General features: G+C 46.5%; 2 protein-coding genes and 1 non-coding gene across 5 annotated transcripts; all 3 read left to right on the forward strand.

Annotated features, from left to right (window-relative positions):
• Nucleotides 1-724: 724 nt before the first annotated feature.
• Nucleotides 725-6,854, forward strand: pde12 (phosphodiesterase 12). The gene is made up of 3 exons (XM_061220817.1): nt 725-2,508; nt 4,559-4,637; nt 5,952-6,854. The coding sequence occupies exons 1-3, from the start codon at nt 1,273-1,275 to the stop codon at nt 6,392-6,394; spliced, it is 1,758 nt and encodes a 585-aa protein (XP_061076801.1). The 5' UTR covers nt 725-1,272; the 3' UTR covers nt 6,395-6,854.
• Nucleotides 6,855-7,731: 877 nt separating this feature from the next.
• rnpep (arginyl aminopeptidase (aminopeptidase B)) lies at nt 7,732-19,099 on the forward strand. Of its 3 annotated transcripts, none has more exons than XM_061220963.1 (11): nt 7,732-8,161; nt 10,616-10,756; nt 11,458-11,609; nt 13,959-14,075; nt 14,815-15,050; nt 15,423-15,536; nt 15,707-15,819; nt 16,211-16,319; nt 16,850-17,074; nt 18,300-18,442; nt 18,788-19,099. In XM_061220963.1, the coding sequence occupies exons 3-11, from the start codon at nt 11,482-11,484 to the stop codon at nt 18,932-18,934; spliced, it is 1,332 nt and encodes a 443-aa protein (XP_061076947.1). In that variant the 5' UTR covers nt 7,732-8,161; nt 10,616-10,756; nt 11,458-11,481; the 3' UTR covers nt 18,935-19,099. The 3 variants fall into 3 exon arrangements, with proteins under 3 accessions (XP_061076947.1, XP_061076946.1, XP_061076945.1); XM_061220962.1 differs by lacking the exons at nt 7,732-8,161; nt 10,616-10,756 and adding exons at nt 9,445-9,944; nt 10,427-10,567; XM_061220961.1 differs by lacking the exon at nt 7,732-8,161 and adding an exon at nt 9,446-9,944.
• Nucleotides 8,862-8,980, forward strand: LOC133110778 (5S ribosomal RNA). The gene has a single exon (XR_009704916.1). It is a non-coding gene; the product is annotated as a 5S ribosomal RNA (ribosomal RNA).
• Nucleotides 19,100-19,297: the final 198 nt, after the last annotated feature.

A 19,297-nucleotide genomic window follows, 5' to 3' on the forward strand; every position in this document is an offset into this window, starting at 1 on the left:
CCATTGTCAGATTGAACTGTGTGTTTGTTAAAATATGTTCCAAGAAGAGAATGAAAATGATGAATTATGTTCGGTTTATGAAATCATCATGTTCAAGGACAAAAACAATATTGTACCTTCACAGCATTTTATAACGTCTTAACGATGTTTCCTGCTTTTTGAACGAAAACTTATCTGTAAATTACATTTCTGTACTAGACTATTTTTGATTTATTGAATGTTGGAGTTGCTCTTCAGTACAGAAAAAAAAAACACATTTATAATACGTGCAGAAATATTATCCGCAAGTGCTTTTCCAACAATTGTAAGGCTAGGCCACATATTTGACAACATTGTTACCATGTCTTTACACAAAGGTACATCGAAACAGCTCAGATGTCTATAGAGGTGCCACTGCGAGACGTCACTGTTTTGGAACCAATCAAAGCGCGTATTATACATTGTTCTCATTTCACTCTGATATAGGCCTGACTCATCGCCGCTCATCGTTTAATCAAAACCGTTGTGTTCAGAAAGATCACTGTAAAAAAGCCAATAAAGCAAAAAGCTAAATTCATACAAAATAACTGATTTACGTCATAGGCTACCACCATCGAGATATATAAAAAATGGAGACAGTTTCCGCTAACTGTCGGAAATATACTTTTAACATGGATTCTTATGGAAGCAGTTCGACGGCGCATGAAGCCAGTTCAGGGACGCCGCCATATTTGAAACTGGGCACCACCGCATGCGCTGTGGGGTTTCCTTTGGCACCAGAGCATGCGCACTGGGCGCCTAAACAGGAAGGGATGAATGGGTGTTTTAAAAACCGAATGTCTTCTGTGCTGCACAGAAAAAAAGAGAGTAATTGGCTCAGTGTGAAGAAGTTGTAGAATTTAAAGGTACTACCCAAAATACTATAATTTCGCCAGGGTAAATTCGTAGTTTTAATAGACTGCAATACCCCCGGCAATCACTGGGGTTTGCGAGCTTCTAGTGGAATGTGAATCGCTGGTCATCGCTGGAACCACGCTTAAATTATTTTCGATTATCAGTATTTTCGCACGCTAAATTCTTACTGGGTAAAACTAAGAAACTGTATATTTCCATTTTAATTGCGTAAGATGTTGCTTAGCCGATAGCAGGTCATGACATTGGTAAATTATATTCCGAAAACGTTGTTAAATAATGTAACTGTGTCGAAAGTGCTGCTCGTAAACAGTGTATTGATTTACCTTACGACTGAGCTGTAACCTCATCATCCTACAAACGTTACTTCTACCGGCGCCCATGTATAGATATTGGATTTTCGCAACACAGTTTTCCAGTAGCACCGTTTGGTCCAGTTGGTTAGGAATCACGAGGTCGTTGAGGCGTCCGAGCAATCTGACCTGTCGGTTCTACGGGAGAATGGAGCGGGCGGTGGTGCGATGCGTTCCTTGCGAACCCAAGCTAACAATTGCATTTACCTTGGAAGGCAGTCATAAACACATGCTGCGGGACCAAACAGAAGAACTTGGCAAAGCATTGGGCAGAATTTCAAACTCCATCATTAAGGGCCAGGGCAAAGCGCGAAAGTCCAAGAAGAACAAAACCGAGCAGACGCAAGTCGTGGAACCGGTCGTGAGGTTATACTACAACGGCGACTTCGTAGCAGAGGATGCGCTGAATGCCGACGCCTGGCAAGACGGGGCAGTGTTGCACGTGGGGGACTGTAAGTACAAAGTTGAGAGGAACCCACCGAGCTTCACCTTCGCGGAGCTCCCTGCGTCCGTTCTGGCCGGTTTCCCCGTGTGCCCGAACCTGGCAATTGAGTTCGGGGAGCTGAAGCACTGTATTTTCAAGTGGTACCGAGAGAGCGATTCGGGGAATGAGGGGGGAGAGGACTGCTGGGACGAGGCAGGCGATGAGCGTGTGTTCACGCCGTCGAATTCTGATATTGGGCTAAAGTTGAAGCTGAGGTGTATTCCTGGAAATGGCACGAAATGCGGCGTGGCTAAAGAACTGGTCACTGCCGCAGTTGAAGCGGGACCAGGAACGTGCACCTTTGACAATCGGCATATGTACACCAGCAAAGTCACGGACGACTCGACTGTCAGAGTTGTGTGCTACAACATTTTAGCTGATGTTTATGCGCAAACTGATTTTTCAAAAACCACCCTGTATCCGTACTGCGCGCCGTATGCACTGGGACTCGACTACAGGCAGAACTTGATAAAGAAAGAGTTGGCCGGCTATAACGCTGACATAATTTGTCTCCAGGAAGTGGACAAGGGAGTTTTCAGTGACAGCCTGACGCCGGCCCTCGATGCTTTTGACATGGACGGTGTCTTCAGAATTAAAGAGAAACAGCACGAGGGCTTGGCGACCTTCTTCAGGAGGTCCAAATTTGAGTTGCTGAGCCAACATGACATAACGCTGAGGGAAGCTTTGATGTCAGATCCGATTCACAGTGAGCTGTTGGATAAAATATCTGCCAATCCAACCTTGAAGGAGAAGGTGATGCAAAGATCTACTGGCTTACAGGTATGTATAGTATTTTCTTGTGATTCAGCAGTCCTACTGTGGAAGGATACCTGGGTTTCCCTTTTAATTAGATTCTTTTTCAGACTGACAGCAGTAACCGACCACCCGTGGACCCATTTAATTCAATATTATCAACATTCCGACGCTTTTCCAATGTCATTTGCTTCATAATGCAATGCCATTAGAATGACAGTTGTAGGCTATTTTCTGATATTATACTATACATATACTATACATGTTTCACCTCTCTTCACGTGACTGATAATAATAATATAGATAATGATCATCTCTCTTCCTCTTATAACTGACCTGCCTTAAACTCGGATTTTGACTGTCTTAAGGAATCTTTGCTCATGTTTTGACTAAGGAATGGGTCATTTAATTGTACACAAAATGTTACACCCTATCAAACAAAATATACACTGACATTTTATTCATTTAAGTAGTACCAAATGTACACTGTAAGCATACACTAAAAATCATTCATGTTTCTGATTTTGGTATACTCAATCATGTTTTACTGATGGTGTGCTTAGTCTTTCTCTTGCTGCTTGATGCCATCCTGATCAGGTCCTGTCCATGCCTGGGATAATTCTGGGTGCATGATTGGCCATAGCTATGCTTAGAGAGAGAGGGTTTTGACAGGGTCTCTCCATAACAGTTGATTGGGAGTTCTCCAGGGCTGTTGTACACATTTTGGGTGAATTTTGTGTGTGTGTGTGTGTGTGTGTGTGTGTGTGTGTGTGTGTATTCGTGTGTGTGTGTATGCGTGTGTGTGTGTGTGTTTGAACCCTCCTAAACTGACAGCGGCCATTGTGGCTATGAGAAGCATCTACAGTTTACCGTTGTGCAGTTACAGTGCATTCTGAATGAAACGTTCAAAAAGTGGCTGTAAATTCACTAGTCAGAAAAATGTGATGATTAAATCCGGTAAGAACAGTCGTGCGATAATACACAGTGTTCATCACAAAGTTTAACATGAAGTCGCACCGCTTCATGCATTAACATAAAGCACCAATTTACACATCATCTGCAGCTGTACTGCAGAGGCTCAGTATATGTATTACAAAATTCGGCAAACCCCCTTTAAATGAGAGCCCTCAAAGATCTGAACAGGCACCTGTCTTATAGGCTGTGGCTGCTTTGCTGGACATGCCCTTGTGCCCTCTAGTGGTTCAATATTGTTACTGCAGCAAGCTGCAATGTTTGTGTGCACTGCTGCTTCCTTTTGTCCCGACTAGGATAGTTTACGTGACTTTATCCCTACATTCCAGACTGACTGTTATTTGGGAGGGGGGGCAGTAGGGGGCGGGGGCAGGGGCGGGGGCTGCAGCGGTGTACAGTGATGCATGAAGACCAGTGTATGAGCTGTAAAGCATTAATCAACAGCGCCCCCCTGTGGGTGTATCGTAGTATGACGCCCGGGTTTCAGAAGCATGATTTCTATGGAATTCCATTGTCTGAGTGTGTGCTGAGGCCCATTCTGTCACCACCGGTCCTCACTGAGCCAAATGTTCAAATAACAACATTCTGCTTTGGAAATGAGGCTTCATTTGGACACAGTGGGGGGGCCATGTTGTATGATCAAGTCACAAAAAAATTCACTGACAAAACCCAAATTACACAGCCAAAGTGTAAGCTGTTACTAAGACTGTAGCACCATGCAACATGAATGCACACTGGAGCAACAGATGTACAGTGAGCTCCATAATGTTTGGGACAAAGGCATATTTGTTGATTTGGCTCTGCACGCCACAATTTTAGACTTGTCATCAAACATTTCACACGTGGTTCACATTCGGTTAAAGTGCACATTCTCAGCTGTTACTAAAGTGCTGTCATTATTACATGGTGAATCCAAAATGCATAAAAATACACCTTAATAAAAGATGAGAATCTGCACTTTAACCATGTGTGATTTTTCTTATTCCAAATCTCAAATTGTGGAACGCAGAACTAAATCAAGAAAAAATACTTTCTTGTCCCAAACATCATGGAGCTCACTGTATGTGCAGTTTGTATACGTTTTGTTTTGCTTCTTTTCCCCCAGGTGAGTGTGCTGCAGTCTGTGAAAGACCCCTCCAAGAAGCTTTGTGTTGCCAACACCCACTTATACTGGCACCCCAAAGGTAATTCATCAGCATAGATACCGTATACAGGTGTATCCACATTGAAAATGAATGTATGGACGTAACATCTATCAGAAATGCTTGTGGAATTCTGCTGCTGCTAATATGAGCCAGGAGTTTAGCTAGCTGACGATGGTGACACAAAAGACCTGTTTGAAATAAGTGTTTGAAATACTGTAGCTCTTTAGACAACAGTCAAATTTGAATAACTTTCCGTAGATCCCTGAGACATCAAGCAACTAAGCCAAAACACGAACAGAGAATTTTGTTTCCAATATTTGTGGGTGTTGACATTTCCATTTTATTTCATAAGTAACCCACTGGAATATTTCTGTTATCTAACAGAATAAAAGGTTGGATTCACAGACAAGGATTTGGTTTAGTTCTGAAAACTGAAATTAGACCAAAATAAAATTTAGTCAGGGAACTTGGCTTTATCTGTGTTAGTTGAAACTGGCACAAAGTGTTTCAAAATGGTTGTTTGGTTGTCAGGCTTTGCGCACTGTAATGTTAGCATGCTAGCGCTCAGAGAGGGTTACATTCACCCCAAATGCAGCATATGTTTGAGTGTCATTCTCACAGCTCTGCTCCAGAACAGCTACAGGCTCGTTCTGTCTGTAGTTTCACTGATAGAGCTGTGATAGGCTTGCCATGTCTGTAGTTTCACTGATAGAGGTGTGATAGGCTTGCCATGTCAGTAGTTTCACTGATAGAGCTGTGATAGGCTTGCCGTGTCTGTAGTTTCACTGATAGAGCTGTGATTGGCTCGTTCTGTCTGTAGTTTCACTGATAGAGCTGTGATAGGCTTGCCGTGTCTGTAGTGTCACTGATAGAGCTGTGATTGGCTTGCCATGTCAGTAGTTTCACTGATAGAGCTGCGATAGGCTTGCCGTGTCTGTAGTTTCACTGATAGAGCTGTGATAGGCTTGCCATGTCTGTAGTTTCACTGATAGAGCTGTGATAGGCTTGCCGTGTCTGTAGTTTCACTGATAGAGCCGTGATAGGCTTGCCGTGTCTGTAGTTTCACTGATAGAGCTGTGATAGGCTTGCCATGTCAGTAGTTTCACTGATAGAGCTGCGACAGGCTTGCCATGTCAGTAGTTTCACTGATAGAGCTGCGATAGGCTTGCCATGTCAGTAGTTCCACTGATAGAGCTGTGATAGGCTTGCCGTGTCAGTAGTTCCACTGATAGAGCTGTGATAGGCTCGCCGTGTCTGTAGTTGCACTGACAGAGCTTGGCGCACTGTAATGTTAGCGCGCTAGCGCTGTTTTTTGCGGGGCTGCCCCTCACTGCGCCCCCCGGCTGTGTGCAGGAGGACACATCCGCCTGCTCCAGGCGGCCGTCGCCCTGAGGCACCTCCGCCGCGTGACGTCCGAGGAGCACCCCGGGGTGCCGCTGCTGCTCTCGGGCGACCTGAACAGCACGCCCTCCTCGGGGGTCTTCCAGCTGCTCAGCCGCGGCTCGGTGGCCGAGGACCAGGCGGACTGGGCGTCGAGCGGGCCGGAGGAGCTCTGCCCCCTGGAGCTCCACTGCCCCTTCCAGCTCAGCAGCGCCTGCAGGGAGCCCGCCTACACCAACTACGTGGGCGGCTTCCACGGCTGCCTGGACTACGTGCTGCTGGAGCCCCGCGCCCTGCGCGTGGAGCAGGTCATCCCGCTGCCCAGCCACCAGGAGGTCACCACCCACCAGGCCCTGCCCAGCGTGGCCCACCCCTCCGACCACATCGCCCTCGTCTGCGACCTGCGCTGGGTCTGACCCACTGGCTGCCAAATTAAAGTGCAGATGTGATCTTAATGAATTATCTTTAAAAAAAAATGTATTGGCTGATTGTATGTTATCAATGAAATGTGAATGCATGATTTTAAATAAACACTGTCGTGGCGTGTGTTCGTGAAGCGTCTCGCCGTTAGGGTGTCGATGCAGAATGGATTTAGCCTTTTCGTTCGCAATGGAAACGTCAGTAGGCTGGTGCGGACGGGGAGATCTGATGCTAAATCTACAGTTATTTTCCGAGATGCTTCATGAAAACAATCGCCGCTCTGTTACAGCCTGGTAACTCTAAGGTGCAATTGGCTGGGCTGGTTTGATGACAAGGTAGCAGATGTGCTCATTGAAATACAGCCAGTGTGCCACAAACATCGTTTCTGCATTTTATATCCCATGTTGCAACTAACAAATAAAATTGTGGAATAAAATATCTATGAGTTAGCCTTAACTGAAATGTGATTTCTTGCCTTCGACAACCGCGATTGTGATTGCGTATATTCTTTAAAAGCAGCACTGTGTGTGGGGGGGAAATATGTCTACTTTGCCAGCAAGAAAAATATCTAAACCATGGGAAATTTGACATGGTAAATGGCAGGCATTTATATAGCGCCTTTATCCAAAGCGCTGTACAATTGATGCTTCTCCATTCACCCATTCATGCACACACTCACTCACCGACGGCGATTGGCTGCCATGCAAGGCGCCGACCAGCTCATCAGGAGCATTTGGGGGTTAGGTGCCTTGCTCAAGGACACTTCGACACAGCCCAGGCGGGGGATTGAACCGGCAACCCTCTGACTGCCAGACGACTGCTCTTACTGCCTGAGCCATGTCATGACATTGAACAAAACAAGTCCTTTGCTTGGAATATATCACTGCACGTTTATTCTTTTAATTTCACTGAATCGTGTACAATGGCTTCAGAAAGTATTCAGACCCTTTCACCTTTTTGCACACTTTGTCTTGTAGATTTAATTTTAAATGGATAAAATAGGCATTATTGTCCATAAATATCCACACAATAACCCATAATGACAAAGTGAAAACTTGTTTTTTGAAATTTTGCAAATGTACTAAATATCTAAAACTGAAATCTCTTATTTACATGAGTATTCAGCCCCTTTGCTGTGGCACACAAATTCTGGTCAGGTGCATCCTGTTTGCTTTAATTATAGAACTGGATTGGAGTGCACCTGTGGCAAATTGAATTGATTGGACATAGTTTAGAAAGGCACCCACAATTCACACTGCATGTCAGGACAAAAATCAAGCCATGAAGGCCAAGGAACTCTGTAGACTGCCACGATAAAATTGGGCAAGGGCAAGGGCAAGGGCAAGGGCAAGGGCAAGGGCATAAAAGCATTTCTAAAGCTTTGAGTGTTCCCAGGAGCACAGTGGCCTCAATGTGAAATGAAAGAAGTTTGGAACCACCACCACCACCACCACCACCACAAAACAAACAAACAAACAAAACTTAAAAGAGAACCTGCTCTAGTGTACATGTGACCTCACACTGGGGCAACCGTTCACCGTTCAGTACGACAATGACCCAAAGCATCCAGCCAAGATAACAGTGGAGTGGCTTCGGCACAAGCATCTGACTGTCATTGAGTGGCCAACCTAAAACCCAGATTTAAACCCCATAGAACGTCTGCGGAGAGACCTGAGGATTTCATTTCACAGATGCTTCCCATCTTATCTGACGGAGCTTGAGAGGATCTGCCAGGAAGAATGGGATAAACTGCCCAGATCCAGGTTAGCAAAACTTGTAGACACTTGCCAAAGAAGATTCAGAGCTGTAATTTCAACGGGGCTTCTACTGTAGTACTAAATTAAGGGTCGAAATACTTACACAAATGAGATCTCAGTTTTTGATTTAATTAATTTGCTAGAATTTCTAAACATGTTTTTGAGCTGTATCGATATCCGAACAACTACCCGGTACAAGTACTGCACAGATTTGGTGCACAGGGTTAACCACTGTATGTTATTAAGGGTTCTTCATATTTATTATCAATTAAAATGATTATGCCTGAATCGCTCTTCGGGTTTTTTTCTGTAGCTTCTGTTGTGTAAAGGGTTACGAGAGTGAGCTGGTTTGTCAACATGAGGTGTTCCGTTTCATGAGTAACCTGCTTTCAGTGAACATGAAGAGAGGAGCTTTTACTGATCAATCGGCCCAACACTTATGATAGTTATTTAAAATGGCTTTGAAATGGTTAGCACCTCTATGCTTACGTCTACTGGGGAATATTCACATTATATCGATTCACCGTGAATACCAGGTTCACAGAGGTTTGAATAGCTAAATTGAAATGGTGCAACTTTTTTTAAGGCCGATTCCATTGCCTTCAACGGTAACGATTTAAACCGTTTGGTCTCAGGATATACGGGGATTCTCCAGCACCTGGATTTTTATTTGCCTATTTAAATGGTTTTAGCTCGTCAATCTATCGCTTACGGCCATACCACTCTGAATACGCCCGATCTCGTCTGATCTCGGAAGCTAAGCGGGGTCGGGCCTGGTTAGTACTTGGATGGGAGACCGCCTGGGAATACCAGGTGCTGTAAGCTTTTCTTGCGTTTTTCCACAGGAGGGCGCTATTTAGCTAGGTATCAGATTTATACTAACATTTATTAGCTAGCTATCTGAGCTAGGTGGTTGCCATTCTCACGAAAACAGGTGTTCTCTTTTACGCACCGACCAAAGCCATCTCAGTAGTCATGCTTTGCGAACTGTTCGTTCTGCGGAAAATGCATCATTCTATGGGTTTGGTTTGGTACGGTGTCCTGATCACTGATGCTTGCTAGTATTATACTAACTCGCTAGCTGATGGCCAACAGCTAGCCTACACACTTGCTAGTTATAAACAATCTGTCCTGTCTGATCGGAACCCGAAATTTGATATTTAAAAAAAATCCTTAAACGGACACAACAAAAAATAGATATCAAATTTCAACGAATTTTGATAGAAAGAAAAATGATTAAATATTAAAACGGCTTGCCATACGTGACGGTGTGCGTGGCGTGTCACTGTCGCTGACGTAAAGTGGGGAGTGCACAATCTGAGGAGATACATAAACTCTTTGACGCCGCCGTTCCTTCAATCCAAAGCTTCCCTGAAATTCTAGCGGTCGTTTCTTGTATTTGGAAATGGATAATTCCCTGCCTCTGTTGTCCGATAGTGCCGAAGATGTGGCCACGTCTTCCAGCTTTCGACAGTTCCAGCTCCCACACTTCCACCTCGACCTGGACGTCGATTTCCAGCAGAAAAAATTGCGGGGAACCCAGACGTTGCAGCTGAAATGCATCCAGGACTCACAGAAAGAGCTGCTGCTTGATATTCACCCCTCACTTGGGGTGCAAGAAGTCTCGCTCAGTCACGGGAAAGACTCGTCGGAATGGGTGAAAGTGGAGTTTCTTACACGAGATTTTTCAAGTTACGGCTCGACACTGATTGTTAAATTCCTTTCGCCGTGGAAAAGCGAAGATGAATTCCGCGTATCGATCAAGTATGAGGCTACGGACGGACCCGGGGTAAGAACAACGGCTTTCTCCGGTTCTTAAACCCACAACATTTTAACTTACTGTCGACAACGAATATCAGCAAAATTATATTTATAGTAATTGTTAGTGCTAGTAAACGTGTCTACTTTCACCGTTTTCAGTTTCAGTTTATTGAGACCTCTGAACTCCTTATGGATTTTCGAAGTGTTGCGAAACGAAACTAAATGCAAACAAATATTATCATAGCATTTATTCGCTTATATGATATACATATATAATCATAATCATATAAGCGAATAAATGCGTTATAGAAAAAAAAGTAGTTTGAGTAAGCAAATTCAAATTAAGGAAGTGGCTCCACTTCAGCAAAATGGCATTTGTTTTTTTTCCAAGCTTGCCATGCATTTGCGTCGTCAGCTTTTTCTACCCGCTGATTTGAAATGAGCGTTGGTGGGTCCCCTCCTTTCGTGTAACCTCCTTCCAAAGGAATGTAAAACCCTCGGTGTGTGTAGATGTCGTGGCTGGAACCGGTTCAGACATCGGAGCGAAAGCAGCCGTTCCTGTACACCTGTGGTTTCCCGGTCCTCAACAGAAGCGTGTTCCCGGGCTTCCACACGCCCCGGGCGAAGAGCACCTACTCGGCCGCGGTGCAGGTAACCCAGGCGCTCACCCGGGCTCTGCTCTCTCTCCACCTGCCCCAGGTGTGCTGGCTCGCCCCCGAGCAGACGGCCGGGAAAACCAGACCCTACGTCTTTACCCAGGGACAGGCGGTGCTGAACCGCTCGTTCTTTCCCTGCTTCGACACGCCCGCGGTAAAGAGCACCTACTCTGCCTGCGTCAAGGTGAGCAGTGCCCCACCGCCAGAGCACCTGGAGCAAGAGGCCAGAGAGCAGCAGGGTCTAGTGTTGTGTGTGTGCAGGGATCACACCTTTGAAGAGCCAGGTTCTGGGAACTTCTTCATTTTAATTTTATTTTTTATAAACAATTGGCGGCCTCACAGCAAGGAGGTCCTGGGCTTGAATCCCGGTCGGCCGGGGCCTCTCTGTGCGCAGTTTGCATGTTCTCCCCGTGTCTGCATGGGTTTCCTCCGGGTACTCCGGTTTCCTCCCACAGTCCAAAGACATGCAAGTTAGTTACAGTGTGTCAGTGAATGGTGTGTGTGCCCTGCGATGGACTGGCGACCTGTCCAGGGTGTATTCCTGCCTTTCGCCCAATGTATGCTGGGATAGGCTCCAGCCCCCCTGCGACTCTGTTCAGGATAAGCGGGTTAGGATAATGAATGAATGAATAAACAATCAGTGTTCTAGCTCCACTGCTTCCAGTCACCAGTAGTGATCCTGACATGGGCATTAGAGTGTTCAGTTAACCACATTCTAGAATGTTTAACATTTGGTCAAGGACATTCTTCTCGCACATTTTTGTGATCCCGCGCGCAGTGACGGGTCGGACGTTATTTATTTATTTATTTATTTATTATTTTTTTAAAAGCTCTGCGACAGCAGGCCTGTCGCCGGCTTGACTGCGTTGTGCGTCTTCGGTGCAGGTGCCGGAGGGCTTCACCGCGGTCATGAGCGCCAACAAGTGGGATCGCAGGAAGACGGACAACAGCTTCCTGTTCACCATGGAGCGGCCCATCCCCTCTTACCTGGTGGCCCTGGCGGTGGGGGACCTGGTCTCCGCTGAGGTGGGACCCAGGTGAGTGCTGACGGGTCCACGGTCTCTGCGTCTCACCGGGCCACGGATGGGGCCAGGCTGTCATGGAGCGGCATGGCTGCCCCCCCTGTGCACTGTTTTACCAGGGATGCACCTTCTGGAGCCAGTCAGTAGCTGGGATTTCTCTGGCTGTACTGGTCAGTGCTGAGGCCTGTATGTCCGTGTTTCACATTACAGTAACCTGAACTGGTGCTGTAATGTGAAACCAGTGCGGGTTACAGTAATGAGGCTTCCAGTCATATCAGAAGAGCAAGCACAGATTATCATTTTTTTTTTTTTTTTTTTTTTCAACAAAAAAGTGTGTATGCAGTTTCACGCTGAAAGTAAATCGGGGCTTAAAGTTCTCCGGCACGGTGCCGGATTTCCGGTGTCAGGACGTTTTTTTTCCCCCCACAAAATAATATTCTTGCAAAAAAATACATTTAATAATAGATGGATAGATTTATTTTGACAGGGAAGAACATACTGAGACCGCTCTTTCACAGACGTGCCCTGCTTACAAACACATACAGTAGTAAAAAAAACAATACAAAAGTGCAAAATACAGTGACAAAGTACAGTAGTTGTCAATATACAGTAAGCAAATGAAACGGATGCAGAGCAATCAGATGCAATTACAAACTACAGTCCCATAGGTGTCAGCTAATATTTCTTTGTGTTTGCAGGGGAATAAGGGATGGCAGCTCGTTATGTTTCTGGTTCTAAACCCTTCGTCAGTGATGAAACTTAAGGCACTGATAAATGGGGTCAAGGGAATTTAGGATAGTGACTGAGGCGTGCATGTACCGGTTGTAGCCATAGTGAATAATTGGCAGGATATTAAAAAAAAAAATCAGTTTTATTGGCCTGTAAAACCAGTTTGACTGGCTAGTGAGTATTGAATGGAATTGAAGGCTGTTTGAAGTAGCAGGACTGCTTCACTGGTAGAGGGTGCTGTTGTATAAAGTACCGTGTCATCGGCATAGACATGAACATTAGTTAGTAAGATTAGAGGCAATTACTAGAACTTGCGTTCCGTTTGATCGATAATCCTGAAATCAATTGCAATTGCAAGCGTTTGCATCTAAGCCTATGTCGACAAGTCTCTTTAGTAAAATGGAGTGATCAACTGTATCAAAGGCTTTAGAGAGGTCAACGAACAGTGCCGTGCACTTCTGTTTATCAGTGGCTGAGATAATGTAATTTACTACTAATGTGGCAGGTCTGCGAATAATACATTCAGGCACAGAATTCTTGCTTTAAGCCCTGGTAAATTCATGTTTGAATCTCTTGCAGCAGTTAGGACTTGTGTGTTTGAATCTCTTGCAGCAGTCAGGACTCGTCTGTTTGAATCTCTTGCAGCAGTCAGGACTCGTCTGTTTGAATCTCTTGCAGCAGTCAGGACTCGTCTGTTTGAATCTCTTGCAGCAGTCAGGACTCGTCTGTTTGAATCTCTTGCAGCAGTCAGGACTCGTCTGTTTGAATCTCTTGCAGCAGTCAGGACTCGTCTGTTTGAATCTCTTGCAGCAGTCAGGACTCGTCTGTTTGAATCTCTTGCAGCAGTCAGGACTCGTCTGTTTGAATCTCTTGCAGCAGTCAGGACTCGTGTGTTTGAATCTCTTGCAACAGTCAGGACTCGTGTGTTTGAATCTCTTGCAGCAGTCAGGACTCGTGTGTTTGAATCTCTTGCAGCAGTCAGGACTCGTGTGTTTGAATCTCTTGCAGCAGTCAGGACTCGTGTGTTTGAATCTCTTGCAGCAGTCAGGACTCGTCTGTTTGAATCTCTTGCAGCAGTTAGGACTCGTGTGTTTGAATCTCTTGCAGCAGTCAGGACTCGTGTGTTTGAATCTCTTGCAGCAGTCAGGACTCGTGTGTTTGAATCTCTTGCAGCAGTCAGGACTCGTGTGTTTGAATCTCTTGCAGCAGTCAGGACTCGTGTGTTTGAATCTCTTGCAGCAGTCAGGACTCGTGTGTTTGAATCTCTTGCAGCAGTCAGAACTCGTGTGTTTGAATCTCTTGCAGCAGTCAGGACTCGTGTGTTTGAATCTCTTGCAGCAGTCAGGACTCGTGTGTTTGAATCTCTTGCAGCAGTCAGGACTCGTGTGTTTGAATCTCTTGCAGCAGTTAGGACTCGTGTGTTTGAATCTCTTGCAGCAGTCAGGACTCGTGTGTTTGAATCTCTTGCAGCAGTCAGGACTCGTGTGTTTGAATCTCTTGCAGCAGTCAGGACTCGTCTGTTTGAATCTCTTGCAGCAGTTAGGACTCGTGTGTTTGAATCTCTTGCAGCAGTTAGGACTTGTGTGTTTGAATCTCTTGCAGCAGTCAGGACTCGTGTGTTTGAATCGCTTGCAGGACTCGGGTGTGGACGGAGCCATGCCTGTTGCAGGATGCCAAGAAGGAGTATGATGGGGTGATCGAGGAGTTCCTGACCACAGCTGAGAATCTGTTCGGACCGTATGTGTGGGGAAGGTGAGTTGGCGTTCCGCTCTTCGGTGTGCGTGCGTGCGTGCGTGCGTGTGTGCATGTGTCGCAGGGCGGTGTGTGTTCCGATAAGCGTGTGAGTGTGTGTGTGATTTTCAGAAAGGCTGTGGTGGTGTGTGCGTGCGTGTGAGAGAGATGCAGGCCGGTGTTTTTGGCCGGTCTTTTTATTTTGTAGTGACACAGGGCTGTGTGTATGTGTGAGGGAGATGTATGGTGAGTGTGTTTTTCGGTGTGAGTGTATTGGTAAGAGTGAGTGAGTGAGTGAGTGAGTGAGTGAGTGAGTGAGTGAGTGAGTGAGTGAGTGAGTGAGTGAGTGAGTGAGTGAGTGAGTGAGTGAGTGAGTGAGTGAGTGAGTGAGTGAGTGAGTGAGTGAGTGAGTGAGTGAGTGAGTGAGTGAGTGAGTGAGTGAGTGAGTGAGTGAGTGAGTGAGTGAGTGAGTGAGTGAGTGAGTGAGGTGACATGGCTCAGGCAGTAAGAGCAGTCGTCTGGCAGTCGGAGGGTTGCCGGTTCGATCTCCCGCCTGGGCTGTGTCGACGTGTCCCTGAGCAAGACGCCTAACCCCCAAATGCTCCTGACGAGCTGGTCGGCGCCTTGCATGGCAGCCAATCGCCGTCGGTGCGCGAGTGTGTGTATGAACGGGTGAACGGAGAAGCATCAGTTGTACAGCGCTTTGGATAAAGGCGCAGCATAAACGCCTGCCGTTTACCGTTTGGCGTTCGTGACGCAGGTACGACGTGCTCTTCATGCCGCCCTCCTTCCCGTTCGGCGGCATGGAGAACCCCTGCCTCACCTTCGTCACGCCCTGCCTGCTCGCCGGCGACCGCTCGCTAGCCGACGTCATCGTGCACGAGATCTGCCACAGCTGGTTCGGCAACCTGGTCACCAACGCCAACTGGGGCGACTTCTGGCTGAACGAGGGCTTCACCATGTACGCCCAGCGCCGCGTCTGCAGGGAGCTCCACGGTGAGGAACCCCGGGATTCGGCGACCGCGGCTAACGCCCCCCCCCCCCCCGCTAACGACCTTTCGCCCCACGAGCAGCAGCCTTTGGCTCTGTACTCCAGCTGTGCCTGTGTTTTTATAGTCTTTAAATTCGGTTTTCAAAATATGCAGCTGACGGGCCGGCACTCTACCAAAACATTGTATCGCTGTACAATAATTCAAGCTCATTGGTTGAAAATTGCCACAGCCAATGGCTGGGCGAGGGTTCAACGACAGAGAAGGGGTGGGATAAAGTGTTGTGGTTTGTTGCTGCAATTCCTCTCTTGACCGTTAGTCCAAAATGACCTATTACCTACCTTTCAGTCATCATAAAGAAGTGTGTGTGCACCCTCAGGTGAAGCATACACCTGCCTGGAAGCCGCTACAGGGATGGCGCTGCTGCGTCAGCATATGGACAACTCCGGGGAGGATCATCCACTCAACAAACTGCGCGTCAAAATCGAGCCGGGTGAGCCAATCCGTCACCCAAGCCTGCCAGCCAATCAACTTCACATGGGGGTGCAGGGGCGAATTGTCTTAAATGTTGGAGGAACATTTTGGGGTGGTTTTTCCACCTAGTCTTTGTGCCTTGTCCTTTGCGGCGTTTCATATTTAAACCCCCCCTTCCGCTCTCTGCAGGTGTGGATCCTGACGACACATACAACGAGACGCCGTATGAGAAGGGCTTCTGCTTCGTGTCCTACCTGGCTCACCTGGCCGGGAGTCAGAGCCGATTCGACGCCTTCCTCAAGGTATGACACTGGTGAACGGTGAATGGACTGCATTCATGGTAAATTAATTTATATAGCACCTTTATCCAAAGCCCTGTACGATTCATGCTTCTCATTCATTGATACACACACACACTCGCACACCAACGGCGATTGGCTGCAATGCAAGGCACCAACCAGCTTGTCAGGAGCATATTTTATTTTTTTAGGGGTTTGGTGTCTTGCACAGGGACACTGACACAGTGACCCCCCCGACTGCCAGACTGAGAATGTATTTGTTCTCGTCTGAAAGCTTTTTTTTATTTAAAAAATAAAATGGTTGCTCTGGGTAAGAGTGTCTGCTATATGTCTAATGATATGTGATATACCTGTAGGCTGATCTGATGTTGTATTGTGTAAATGTTTTCTTCAGGCCTATGTTGACAAGTTTAAGTTCTGCAGCGTGATCGCAGAGGATGCCTTGGGGTTCTACTTGGAGTATTTCCCTGAGCTGAAAAAGAAGGGAGTCCATAAAATCGAAGGTACCGTCGGCTCAGATATGATGCGTTTTGGGCGTGATTTGCACCCCTCGATAAGTTTGAAGGAGGCATTCCTGTGTGTGAGATTGTTGATTTTAACTTTTGTGAGTGTAGCAGGATTAGCTTGGCTAGTTCGCTAGTAAGCACAGTGAAGTGCAGGAAAGCAAAGGCTCATGGTTACCGTGACCACGCTCCCTGATTTTGACGGGCAACCGCTTAACGCTTGGTGCAAGAAGCTGGTTGTTGTTTCTGCACGGTGTGTGACAGGAAATCTATACACGGCGGTAGCTATATTTATCAAATTCAAAAGAACATTGGCTCTAACCAAGGGGCAACGATTTCGTCTTTGGCTGACTGGCTGATGTGTTCATCCGACAAATATTTGGACGAGTGCGAGGCCCGGGTGCGGATCCCGCCTTGGACGCGCTCTCTCGCTCCGTGTTGAATTATGGTGGTGTTTTAAAAAGTCTTGTTTTAATGTGTATGTGAAATGAGTCATCCAATCAAAGATACTGCCCCTGTGGCGAACCCAGGTTTGGAGTTTGAGAAGTGGCTGACTGTGCCGGGCTGGCCGCCCTACCTGCCGGACCTCTCCGCTGGGCAGGACCTCATGGAGCCGGCCGAGCGGCTGGCCAGCCTGTGGGGGGCCGAGCCCCTGGATCTGGGCGCCATCTCTAAGGCGGACATCCGGCCCTGGAGGACCTACCAGACCGTGTACTTCCTGGAGAAGATCACGGAACTGTCCCCTTTGCCTGGAGGTAGAGCTGGAAACATGGGGCCTCTTCCTGGCCGCTTATTTTTCTCTTTATCTTTTTACTTGCTCCTGACCCTGGAAAACGATCAAGGTCCACAAGCTTTAAGGACATTCCAACCCCTTTAAATGTTCCTTCTAGGAGCTAGAAGTAGAAGTTAGGAACTGTCAGTATTTAATTTGAGCAAGGAAACGTCAGCACATCCTTTGCAGAAGTTTAAAAAATTAAAATAAAATATTTTGGAAAGCCTAACCTATAAATGATCGACCTGTGAATCCACCTCCCCCCATCTGCTACTGTAACTGACTGGCCCACTTCTAGTCTCCGAGTACCTGAGCAGGAAACAGACGCAGGGTTCACTTTCCTGTGTGAGAGACTGTAGATTTAATGTATTTATTTTAGGGTTTGTGGCCCACTTCGACTTTCTGAGCATCAGAGCAGGAAACTGACGCAGGGTTCACTTTCAAATTATAGCACTTGCATTTTTAGAAATTTTGCAAACGGATCGTGCCTCTGTAAACGATAGCATTTTTCACATAAGTGGAAATTGTCTGTAAATTCTGTAACTAGTTACTATTACGCTGTCCAAGGATATTATAGCCTGATTTATTTATTTAAAGGGGGCAGTGTCTAGGGTGGTATGCTAAACAGGATTAGATGGATTTTGGGCCAGTTTCACAGACACAGATTAAGCTTAGTTCTAGACTAAATAAATTTTTACAGAGCTCAATGTAGTCCAGTACTAAGCATGTGAAGTTGACAGGCCCTCGGTTTTACTTCTGGCCGCAGGTAAAGGTAAATGTACAATAGGTAAGATTTTTGTGTTAAAACATTGTTACAAGACTATTGTAAATCCCTTCCTATGATTGAAAAAGGCTCACTGACATTTTGACTCGCCCTTTGCCTGTATTTATAGTCCTTAAATTCGGGTTTCAAAATATATAATTTCACACTCTGTCCCAAAACATTGTATAACTGTACAATAATTCAAGCTCATTCGTTGAAAATTGGTTCTAATTGCCACTGCCAATGGCATTTCAACATCAGTGCGTTTACAGAGAAGGGGGGGAGGGTGTTTGTGTTGTGGTTTGAAGGTGTCTGTTGCTGCTATTCCTCTCTTGACCTTTCAAAGTCCGAAATTACCGATTGTAGCTTTTAATGGTGGCGAGTCTGAGGAAAGGCTTTCTGTTCTGAGCCGCTTCTGTTTGTCCGTCTGTCTGTCTGTGTTCAGGCAACATGGAGAAGCTGGTGGAGCAGTACCCCCACATCGTCAACTCCAGCAACGCAGAGCTGCGTCTGCGCTGGGCCCTGATCGTGGTGAAGAACCAGTACCGGCCCGGATACCCCCATGTCCGGACCTTCCTCCGCTCCCAGGTCAGCAGAGCAGGGGAAAGTGTCTGGGGGGGGGGGGTGGTTCAAACGCCAGTGTAGCTACAATATGATCCATGCAGCTGTGGACCCCTTAAGCAAGGCCCCTGCTTAATCAACTGTATTCCCTTCCCTTGAGAAATTCACTTGTGTATACATCATATCGTGGCAGCTAGTGCTGCTCTAACCATTTTAGCTGGTCTTTTAATCCTAGTGCCATGCTCTTCATTTGTACCTAAATGTACCTTTTCATCTTCATTTCATCAGTGTCTGTACCTATGAAGTGGGAATATTTTTGTACTGAATGTTAGTTTGTTTTTTTGTTTGTTTTCCACTGCCCTGGTTCCTCAGGGGAAGCAGAAGTACACGCTGCCTGTGTATCGAGCTCTGCAGAGTGGGTCGGAGGAGACCAGAGCCCTGGCCACAGAGATATTCTCCGCCACCTCGCAACAGCTCCACGCCAACGTTCGCAACTACGTGAAGAAGATCCTCGTCTGACTGCTGCCGAGGAAACCAAATGCAGCACGCACACACAAAGCGCAGCGCGCTTACCCTGCCCGCCAGACGCACTCCGGCTGAACCGCCATTTTATATTCACGAAGGCACATTTCCATGGCAATGTTGGGGTGTAACGTATCCAATAAAATGGAAAATGATTTCTCATGCTTGAGTCCCGTGTCCTGATTTTCTGTCGTCCCTGTGAGTGCCATGGCAGTTCTGCTTTGCCAGTGAATCATGTCTGGAAATAGAAATATTTGTTTTGGTGAACTTGGGGTAGCCACTTGGTGCTTGGACACCTTGAACGAGTTGGATTCTGAACAGGGAAAATGCATGCATTTTGTAAGTGCTTGTATTTTGCAT

Source organism: Conger conger, chromosome 14, assembly GCF_963514075.1.
Source record: "Conger conger chromosome 14, fConCon1.1, whole genome shotgun sequence".
Lineage (NCBI taxonomy): Eukaryota > Metazoa > Chordata > Actinopteri > Anguilliformes > Congridae > Conger > Conger conger.

Bases quoted from the DNA above. Each gene is read 5' to 3' on its own strand.
- rnpep (XM_061220962.1), top strand. From the start codon at position 9,561: ATGGATAATTCCCTGCCTCTGTTGTCCGATAGTGCCGAAGATGTGGCC. The intron at 11,610-13,958 runs GTGAGTGCTGAC...AATCGCTTGCAG, and splicing joins TCCGCTGAGGTGGGACCCAG to GACTCGGGTGTGGACGGAGC. The intron at 18,443-18,787 runs GTCAGCAGAGCA...CTGGTTCCTCAG, and splicing joins GGACCTTCCTCCGCTCCCAG to GGGAAGCAGAAGTACACGCT.
- pde12 (XM_061220817.1), top strand. From the start codon at position 1,273: ATGTATAGATATTGGATTTTCGCAACACAGTTTTCCAGTAGCACCGTT. The intron at 2,509-4,558 runs GTATGTATAGTA...CTTTTCCCCCAG, and splicing joins AAAGATCTACTGGCTTACAG to GTGAGTGTGCTGCAGTCTGT. The intron at 4,638-5,951 runs GTAATTCATCAG...GGCTGTGTGCAG, and splicing joins CTTATACTGGCACCCCAAAG to GAGGACACATCCGCCTGCTC.